General features: G+C 58.5%; 1 protein-coding gene across 4 annotated transcripts; it reads left to right on the plus strand.

The window, feature by feature from the left end:
* The first annotated feature begins 400 nt into the window (after positions 1-400).
* Positions 401-9860, plus strand: PPP1R1B (protein phosphatase 1 regulatory inhibitor subunit 1B). Of its 4 annotated transcripts, none has more exons than XM_023244759.2 (7): positions 401-1008; positions 2669-2729; positions 3045-3067; positions 3475-3550; positions 7323-7526; positions 8809-8928; positions 9032-9860. In XM_023244759.2, exons 1-7 carry the CDS (start codon positions 928-930, stop codon positions 9079-9081), a joined length of 615 nt encoding a protein of 204 aa, XP_023100527.1. In that variant the 5' UTR covers positions 401-927; the 3' UTR covers positions 9082-9860. The 4 variants fall into 4 exon arrangements, with proteins under 4 accessions (XP_023100527.1, XP_011287469.1, XP_044900026.1 ...); XM_011289167.4 differs by lacking the exon at positions 401-1008 and adding an exon at positions 1167-1418; XM_045044091.1 differs by lacking the exon at positions 401-1008 and adding an exon at positions 1167-1360.
* The last annotated feature ends 140 nt before the right edge of the window (positions 9861-10000 follow it).

The raw sequence follows: 10000 nt of genomic DNA on the forward strand, positions 1-10000 counted from the left end.
TCCTCCCACGCACACCAGCTCTTTCACACTCGCTGGCTCTCTAGGACACCCCCATTCACAGCGTGACATGCTGGTGGTAGTTTCTACAGGACCTCGCAGTCCTCCCCGTGAAACTCCAAGGACCCAGGCCACGAAGGGGTTAAAGTCAGAGTCCCGTCTCCCTGCTGCCCCTCTCCCTGCTCTCCGCCCCCCCCCCCCCCCCGCCCCGCCGGCCTCCCCCCATTATGCTCCCTGCTGGACTCCATCAATAATGCAGCTTCAAGTTCTCGGGAGACGGCAGGGGGCCCCCAGCCCGCTCCCCGGTCCTGGCTCACACTCCGCACCCTCCTCCCGGCCCGGGGAGAACACGGTTCTCGGTGCTCATTGGCCACTTCCCCCTGAGCCCTCCCACCAAGCCCCCGGGCGCCAGTCCCAGGCCGAGGGGACGGGCCGGGGACCCCGAGGCTGGGGCCAGAGGGTGAGACCTGGAGGGACGGGGAAAGGCACAGACAGACGGAGGCGCGAGGAGAGGAAGGGAGGGAGAGAGAGGAAGGCGGAGACACCCACAGAGACCCTCGGAGAGAGCGAGGAAAGGAGGGAGAGGCGAGACTCAGGGAAAGACACCGACCCCGAGCCGGCGAGCCCGAAGCCGAGGCCGCAAGCGCCGGAGGACCCGCGCAGCGGGCGCGGCGGGCGAGCGCGAGAGCCGGGAGCCGAGAGCCGGGGGCGCTCCGAGCCGGCGCGACCCCCTCCCGCTCGCGCGCCCTCCCCTCTCCGCGCGCGGTATTTTTATCTGAGCGTGAGCCGCTCGCCTCCCCCTCGCCGCGCACAGCCAGCGGTCGCCGCCGCGCCCCGAGCAGCGCCGGGAAGCCGAGCCGGGACCGCAGCCCGGGACCCCGAGACGCGCGCCACCCCCCCACCCCGGCCCCGCCGGCCACCCCGCCCGCCATGGACCCCAAGGACCGCAAGAAGATCCAGTTCTCGGTGCCCGCGCCCCCGAGCCAGCTCGACCCCCGCCAGGTGGAGATGGTAAGGGGGCCGCGCACCACCCCCGGCAGCTCCTCCCGCGGCGGGGAGCTGCCGGGGCCGGACCGGCCCGGGGCGGGGGTGGGTGGGTGGGTGGGGGCGACCTAGAGTCTCGGGCCGCCTCGGACACGCGGGGGCGCGGGGCAGCGCGTGAAGTTCGCTGCAGACTCGGGCAACTTTTTCCCGTTCAGGCGGCGAGCGTCCGGGGCAGGACCGTTGGGAGCGGCCGCGGGCGGGGAGACTGTGCTCTGGACCCTGCTCGGTGTCCTCCTTCTCTAGGCTCCCGCCGGGACCGCTGCGCCCTGGCCCCAGCAGGAGCCGGTCGGAAGTGAGAAACGCGGTGCACTGACCCATTGTACAGAACAGGCCTCCGCCTCGCGGCCCCGGGCTCTGCCCCTCTCTGGTGCCACCGTGTATGCCTGGGCCCGGCCACCAGAGCCTTGTGCTGACCTCCTTCCCTGCCAGGCCCTACACAGAGCCACAACATGGGGGTGGGGGCGACCGGTGGTCCCAGGAGTCAGACCTCTTCACAGAGTACTGAGTTCTTTGGAGAGCCTTGGCGGGCGGGCGGGGGGGGGTCCAGAGGTCTCCAAAGGTGGTAGAGGTGGAGGAGGGAGAGGAGAAGAGGGCTCCGCCCCCCACAAAGTAGCGTGTTCACTTGTTGCTGAGCTGCAGCTGGCACCCAGCAGAGCAGTGAGAGTGGGCCAAGTCTTTTTGGGGGGAGGTAGGGGAGGCATGGGGGGAGGGGGAGGTCCAGGGCCTAAGCAGCTTTGGGTCTGGAGGGCAGTTTGGAGAGCTTGGCAGGGGGAGGTGGCAGTTTCAGCTTAATTCACCTGGTTCTCTTTGTGCATTTCCCTGGAGCTCAGAGGGGACCTAATTAACTGACAGTTGGTCTGATTGAGAGCTGGGGGGGAGGGGGTGGGGAGCAGTGGCTGGGAGTGCCCAGTGCCCGCCCCCCCCCCCTCACTGTTTAGCTTGGCTCACATACCAAGGAGGACAACTTTTTGTTTTTTTATGAGCACTGGGCCAAGAGTTACAGCCTGAGAGAGACTGCTAGAGGGACCCGGACACAGGCCTCCAGGGACACCTCCAGGACCCTGTGGGTCTGGGGCTCAGGCCCACCCCTGAGTCTCAGTGTGGGGTTGCAGGTGTCTGCAGTGCGCTGGCTCAGCCTCCCTCTGCAGCTAGATCCAGTTTCTTTGAAGCCCTTGAGCTGACCTTAAGTGGGCAGGGCCACGTGGGTGCCGTGGCCCATGGGGCATCTTCCAGAGCCAGCTTCGGCTCTGGAGGTCTGGTATCTGCAAAAGCTGGAGAGGATGGGCTTCCTGGATAAGGAAAGGTAGAAAGGGAGATGCCCATCCTGGAGGAGCCATGGAGTGGGGTGGGTGTGGGCTAGAAGTCAGTGATGGGCTTTTCTCCTCCTTTCTCTGCCATGGTGAGCTGTGTGGCCTTGAGCTCTGTGCTGAACTTCCTTGAGTCCTGGGTTTTCACCTCAGTAAAATGAGGGGGTTGGATGAGCTATAGAGTTCCTTTCAGCTCTGACAGTCTTTGATTCAAAGGTTCCCTGGGGATTTCAAAGCACTGTTTGTTCTCTGCTGCCTTGGGGGGGGGTGCAGGTGTCTATCCTGCACCCCCCCCCCCACTTCTTTCTCCATCTCCTTAGATCCGGCGCAGGAGACCAACCCCTGCCATGCTGTTCCGGCTCTCAGAGCACTCCTCGCCAGGTGGGCCCCTTCCCTGCTGCCCCAGCCCTGGCCCCACCCTAACTCTGATGCCTTCTTGGGGCCCTTCCTTAAGTCCCATGAGTAGGAAACTGAGCAGAAAATGGGGCAGAGTGGGTAAGGTCTGCGAGTCAAACTCTTTTGGGTTTATCTGTTGACCAGGCACTTCCGAATACCCAGAAGGAAAGGGCACACATTCCCTTTCCCCAGAGATTGAGCCTTTGGGGAAAGTAATTCTCTCTTTCTCTCTTCTCTTTTCTCCCCCCTCTTCTCTCTCCTTCCCTCCGTTTCCCTTGGATCATTGGTGGACACCCTCAGAGGAGGAGGCCTCCCCTCACCAGGTGAGTTTCTAGGGGCAGCTGGAAGGAGGAATGCGGGGGGCCCCTTTGCAGTGGGCTGGACAGGATCATTCTTGGCTAATACAGGATGCCACTTGAAGGACACATGAGCATATCAACTGGCACCTAGATAAGAGTGCCCGGTGCCAGGGTTCTACCAGCACATACTCCTCTGCCCTTGTCTTTCCCCTGCTCAGACTTGGGCTGGGGTTCTACCTTGAGCCAGGCTATGGCGTATGGAGACCCTTCCAAAGCCTAAGTCCTAGCAGGACCAGAGGGGCAGCGGCGCCTGGACCCATCCGCAGAGGCTAGGGCAGTTGGCCTGGGTTGCCAAGGGTGGGGTGGAATGGGGGAAGGGTGGAGGGAAGGGGCCTCGGTGAGTCTATTTAACCTGGTGCTTACCCTGGCAGAGAGCCTCAGGAGAGGGGCATCACCTCAAATCGAAGAGACCCAACCCATGTGCCTACACACCCCCCTCGCTGAAAGGTACTGTTCCACCTCACCACCCCCCCCCCCCACGTGTGTTAGTCTGGCTGTCCCCTCGGCCCCTGGAGCAGGGCTGACACTGGGGGAGGGAGGTGAAATGTTGAGCTTTTGTCAAAGGGGAGGGATTGTCTTGTGTACCCCAACCACTACTTAGGGACCAGATCTTTCTTAATTTGGCCTTGTAATGAAGGGGCCCAGGGGCTGAAAGAGGTGTCTGTGGGCCTTAAAATAAGGTGGTGGGATTGAAGGAAAAGAGATAGCTGGCCTAAAATGACAAGTATCATCAACATAAAGTGATTCAGTACTGTTCCTCCTCTTTGCAAGTGTGTCCCAGGCCACCTTTTGGTCCCCTGCTCTCCAACGAGCACCTTCTTCAGGTGCAGCCTTTACTCCCCTCTCCCAATGGCATAACATTTGCAGAGGTCAGCAAACTGGATGCTTCTTGGTCCTGCTTCTCCTTTCTTTTTTTTTTTTTTTAATTTTTTTTCCCCAACGTTTATTTATTTTGGGGACAGAGAGAGACAGAGCATGAACGGGGGAGGGGCAGAGAGAGAGGGAGACACAGAATCGGAAACAGGCTCCAGGCTCTGAGCCATCAGCCCAGAGCCTGACGCGGGGCTCGAACTCACGGACCGCGAGATCGTGACCTGGCTGAAGTCGGACGCTTAACCGGCTGCGCCACCCAGGCGCCCCATCTCCTTTCTGTATTAAAACACAAATCACTCTTTTTTCTTAATTTGTTTATTAAAAATTTTTAATGTCTATTTTTTTAATTTTTAAAAATGTTTTATTTATTTTTGAGAGAGAGAGAGAGAGAGAGCACGGGAGGAACAGAGAGAGGGAGACACGAAATCTGAAGCAGGCTCCAGGCTCTGAGCTGTCGGCACAGAGCCTGACACGGGGCTTGAACTCATGAACAGTGAGATCAAGACCGGAGCCAAAGTCGAATGCTTAACCTACAGAGCCACCCAAGTGCTCCAAACACAAGTCATTCTTATAGTACACACTTATAGAGCACCTAGTGTATGCCAGGCCTCACTGGTAGCATTGGGCAAAATCAGGGGAGTAAGATTTGGCTCCTGCCCTCTTGGGGCCTTTGGCCTCAAAGGGTCATGGGCGAGCTACCGAGGAGAGGATGGTTAAGCCTGGATTTGAAGGATAAGTAGGAATTCAACAGGCAGGCAAGGCATGGAAGGGCATTCCAGGATGAGGAAAGGAAACGTACATGGGGGAGGAGGTGTGAAATCAGAGAGAGCCTCTAGAGTCAGCCTGGAGACTTGGCTATCTGCAGGGAAGCTGGGGGAGATACACCTGGAGGAGAAGGTGTGGAGATGGGGAGGGACTCTTCCTAACTGAGCTAAAGAATGCCTTCCCACCCCCACTGCAGCTCCAGGCCTGAGGCTCTTCCTGCCTGGCCAGCCCCCTCCTCCCGTGGAGGGAGGACCGGATGGCTGGGTGGGTGTGCTGAGAGCTCCCTCTGGGGCGGGTTTAATGAGTTCCCAGCACTGGCCAAGGTCAACAGGCACACCTGTCACCTACCTGTCAGCCTGCCTGCCAGGGTTGGGAGCAGAGAGGAGAGGCTGGGAAGAGAGGAGAGAAGGGCAAGGGCATTTTCTCCCCCGCCCCCCCCCCCAGGATAGAAAGAGGAAGGGATAGCATGTGGGCAGTGGGTTCAGCACCTGGAAGGACTTCCCACCTGTAGGGGTATGGAGGAAGGCCAAGCCCCTGCAGTAGAAATGGGAGGGGGGTGGCATCTTCTCAAGAGAGAACACGGGACCTCTCTCCTTCCTACTCTGGGCTGGGGAGGGCTGAATGGACGTGAGGGACAAGAACCGTCCCTTGGATTCTTGGTTATGAGCATGGGGAAGAAGGCAGGGGTGAGGAGAATAGGGCCCAAGTGCTTCTGGGCATCCTGCAATGGCTAGAAATGTGGTCCCACCACCACTGCCCCTTCAGGCTGCACCTTAGGAGGGTCTGAGTTGGGAGAGGCAGGGCAGTCTGGGGGCTGTGCTGGGGACCTTTCAAAAGGGAGACTTGGGTTGGGGGGATGGTCCAGGGTCCCAGACATGAGGACAGATAGAGAAGAAGACAGCTGAGAGGGCTGGGGGGGGGACCCTCAGGGAGCCCCGAGAGGCACAAGGGGAGGCGCATGCGCGGGAGGCTCCCGGGGCGCCGGCACAGGCACTGCACACCTATCGGCATTGCAGCTCAGGAGCTGAACTGTACTCCCCCGACTAGGGGAGAGGGTGGTTGCTCAAGCAGCCACCTCCTTCCTCTCCTCCCTTCCCCCTAACCCTCAGAGGACCCTTCTGTACCTGGAGGGCACTGTGTTGCAGGCTTCAGCCCCTTTCTGGCCAAGGGAGCGCACCTGGCGGGGTGGGGGGGGGTGTTTGTAGGGGGAGAAGCCAGGGACCTCCGGGGGAGGGTGGACAGCACTGAGTTTTGGCTTGAAGGGTACTCTCCAAGGCCAAGCTCTCACACTTGGCTCAAGGTGAAGTGCTGCTGCGTCCCCAAGGCCAGGGCAGGGCGATTTATTGCATTTTTATTGTCTGAGTAGCTTGCCCAGAGCCAGCAGGAGGCACCGGGCTGGGAACTTGGGGCAGGGTGGGGTAGTGGGCACACACAATGCACCCTCTGTGCCAGTCCCGGGTTGGCAGGAGCGTGGTGCCCTGTTCACTGCACCGGAGGTTTCCAGCCTGGATCTACCCCTCTGGGCTTTCTAAGGGGAGGGGCTGCCTGCCACGGAGAAGGAGCTGGAGAACCCCAGCACCTAGCTTGTCAGCATCTTCTCTGTGAGCTGTGAGTTCAGTGACTCCAGTGCTCTAAACTCCCACCAGCTCCTGGTCTCCCTGCTGCCTCTGCCCCAGCCACACCTCACAGCCTCCCCTCAACCCCTGCCTCTGCCCCAGGATCCCCCAGCCCTGGCCCCTTTCTCCTAACACAGTCCTTTCCATCTTTTTGAAACGTCTCCTCAGCTGCCCACACTGTTCCTTTCCTAGGCCCTATCCCAGCAGGCCTTGGTGGTGTTGGGGGGGTGGGTGGTGTTTGCTGCTTTCTAGGTCACCACAGAGGGAGCTGGAAGCTTGGGGATGTGGGTCAAGATTGTGGGGGCTGCGTCTGAGCACTCCACATCCCCAGGCACAGGCTTCACTGGCTGTAGACTATTATATCCTCAGTCTCCAAACTGTTCCTACCCCAGGACCCGGGGCAGAGATGTGTGGAGTGGCATTTATGACGTGGGCAGTGCCAGGGAGTGGGGACCAAGACCGGAATTGGAGGGGGTGTGTGCAGGATTGGGATAAGCAATGGGCCCTAGGCAGTCTGGGCACTCTGAGAGAAACTAAAAGGGACAGATCCCCCAGGCCCTGGCCCATGGGTCCTATGCCTTCTGTCCAGGGCTATAACTGGTGGACACTGTCTCCAGTACTGGGTCCTTGGAGAAACAAGTTCCCTAGCCACGGAATGTTAAGCTGCTGCTGTACCTGCCTGGTCTTGTCTAGCTTGACACCCTATAGTTTGGGGGAGCTGCCCAGTGCCAGCCTTGGTGGGGGGGCTGCATCTTTGGACAGCTTAGGAGTCACACATGATCAAGGATCTAACGCCTGCTGCTTTTGCCCTTGTCTGGCCCCCCAGCAAACTGATCTGGGACCTTTAGCTTTTGAACTATACCCCTGAGGGGGTCAGCCATGGGAAGGAGACTGGAGGCTGGGCCACATGCCTCTCCAGCTTCTTGGGCTGGCTGACCCTTGCCTTCCTGCCTCCCCCATGCCAGCTGTGCAGCGTATTGCCGAGTCGCATCTCCAGTCCATCAGCAACCTGAGCGAGAACCAGGCCTCAGAGGAGGAGGATGAGCTGGGGGAGCTGCGGGAGCTGGGCTACCCTAGAGAGGAAGACGAGGAAGACGAGGAGGAAGAGGAAGAGGAAGAGGAGGAGGAGGACAGCCAGGCCGAAGTTCTGAAGGGCAGGAGGGGGCCTGGTAAGCTGACGGGGCCAAGATGCCTGGGTTCCCCGAGTACGGGTTAGGTGGGTTCCTCCCTGAGAGGCCTGGGCGTTTTTTTGACACACGTAAGCTGCGGTCATACAGTGAGGGCCTGCCCGTCCTCCCACCCATATGTGCCTTGCTGGGCTTACTGGGGCTGCTCTCATCCTGACCCTGTCCCTCTCCCAATCAGGTTGTCCCTGATAATTCCTTTCTTCCGCTTGAGGTTTCAGGCCAGACCCAAGAAAAGACTTCCTCGCCATGGCAGTGAGGGGGTACAAGGAAACGCAGGGATAGACAACTAAGAGGGCCCAATGCCCCCTTTACCTGCATTTCTGAACGTAGGATGTGGTCTTCAGCTAGGAGGCTGAGAGCTGGTTTCTAAAGTCCTCCCCAGGACCCTGTGGCTGTGTCTCCCCTTTTTTTGTTTCCTGGGCTGGAGGTGAGAGGGTGCCCTCTAGTGTCTAAATGGAGAATCTAGGATTCAAGAACCAACCTGGTCCTCTGCACCTCCAACCCCAACTGCCTGGGAAGAGACCTGCCAAGGAGGGGCCTAAGACCGACACAGAAGGCCTCAGAGCTAGAGACCCCAGATCTAGAAATCTCCACAAAAGGACCCAAAGCCCAGAGAATTCCTAGGCAGAAAGATCTCTGTCACTCCCATGGCTGTTTTTTCCATGCTTAGCTATAGTAGATTGTGCCATATCTGTCTCTCCCAGTGCACATTAAACTTTCTGGTCCTTCATTTTATGGGGATGAAAAACAGTTGACCACCCCTGCTTGTAGCGTCCATCCCTCAGATCCAAACAAAATGGCTTGGACCTCTTCTCTGCATCTCTGGAGCAAAAGCTCCTGTTGGGAATTGAGTCCACTCTCACTGAGACCCTTAGGACAGGTAAAGAGGAGGTGAGAGGAGAATGTTTTCTCAGGAGAAGCAGTAGGGCAGAGGGGCAAATGACAAGACTACCAAGGACCAATATCAGTTGCCACCGCTCCTGGAGTGCTGGTGCTGGGCTGGTCAGGGTAGTAACTGTTGTCTTATTTAAGGCAATCTACATGATTTCCCTCTTACTATCCCCTTCAGAGAGGTAATAACTGACTCATCTAAGTCATATAACTATTCACCGGTAGAGCTGTCTTGGGCCAGTGTTCTGTCTATTATACCAGGATGCCCCCAGAAAGCTTAGCCTTAGCTATTACAGAAACTCAGCTCATGCTCCAGGACCACTGAATGGATACCTAAGAGCCTGCGTTTTTATCCCTTCTACCCTATCCCCAGCTGGGGAGAAGATAACTTGTGGCCAGGGTCTGGAGGGACCCTGGGAGCGCCCACCCCCTCTGGATGAGCCCCAGAGAGATGGAAGCTCCAAGGACCAAGTGGAAGATCTGGCACTAAATGGTGAGGCTTGGTGGTGGGGAATGGGGAGGTGGGGAGGTGGGGAGGTGGGTTGGGATTTCTCATGAGCGTGGCCAAGCCCTGAGTCCCTCTGCTTGCCTTGCAGAGTCTGGGGAGGAGCCACAGCGCCCTGCCCACCCTGAGCCTGGCACATAGGCATCCGGCCTTGCATCTCTCAGAAGGAAGTGGAGGGGGCATTGCTGTTCCCCAGAAACCCACTCTGTCCCCACCCTATTTTGTACCCTTCCCCCTCACTCGCTAGGGCTGTGGCTTCTGACTTCTAGAAGACTTAAGGCTGGTCTGTGTTTGCTTGTTTGCCCACCTTTGGCTGATGCCCAGAGTTCCTGGGTACTTGCTGCCTGATGCCTACCCCTGCCAGTCATTCCCCCATTTACCCAGAGGGAGGCGGGATGTGAGAGACTTTGCATCAGATAATCCAGTAAGGGTGTGTGTGTGGGGGGGCAAAGGTTTATCCTTCACAATTCCACTCCCCAGACCCTCTCCCCTGGGCACAGGAAACCCACAGGGCAGGACCCTAAGATCTGGGGAAAGAGGGTACTGAGAAATTGTAGGTACCCTTAGATCCTTCTCCATCCCCTCTCCTATGGGGGATTTCAAGTTACCACCCCTCTCTCTGGCTTCTCCCAGGGCCCAGGATTCAGGCATCCTTCTCCTCAGCTTCAACATTTTGGAAATCTTCCCCTTATCACTCCTGCTCCCCAGCCTGGGTGCCTGGAAGATGGACTAGCAGAGGCTGCTTTGTTGCGTTTTGTTTATGCTTTGATGCCAGGAATGCCGCCTAGTATACGTCCTTAGGGGGGCACACGGTGGGGAAGCCAGGTTCTCCTTGTCCTCCAGCTGCTCTGCCCCCTTCCCCTCTTCCCTGACTCCAGGCCTGAACCACTCCTGTGCCGTAATAAATCTTTGTAAATAACTGTGCTGAGACTCCTCTTTCAGGGGAAAGGAGAGGGAGGAGGGGATAACGGGTTCCCGTATGTGGAAGACCTGGTTGGTGGCCATCTCGATCCTAGTGTCCAGTCCTCTAGTCTGGAAGTCTTTCCTGCAGACAAGCTAG

The sequence above is a fragment of the Felis catus genome, chromosome E1 (assembly GCF_018350175.1).
Source record: "Felis catus isolate Fca126 chromosome E1, F.catus_Fca126_mat1.0, whole genome shotgun sequence".
Classification (NCBI taxonomy): Eukaryota; Metazoa; Chordata; class Mammalia; order Carnivora; family Felidae; genus Felis; species Felis catus.

Bases quoted from the DNA above. Each gene is read 5' to 3' on its own strand.
- PPP1R1B (XM_023244759.2), top strand. From the start codon at position 928: ATGGACCCCAAGGACCGCAAGAAGATCCAGTTCTCGGTGCCCGCGCCC. The intron at 2,730-3,044 runs GTGGGCCCCTTC...GGACACCCTCAG, and splicing joins CTCAGAGCACTCCTCGCCAG to AGGAGGAGGCCTCCCCTCAC. The intron at 8,929-9,031 runs GTGAGGCTTGGT...CTTGCCTTGCAG, and splicing joins GGAAGATCTGGCACTAAATG to AGTCTGGGGAGGAGCCACAG.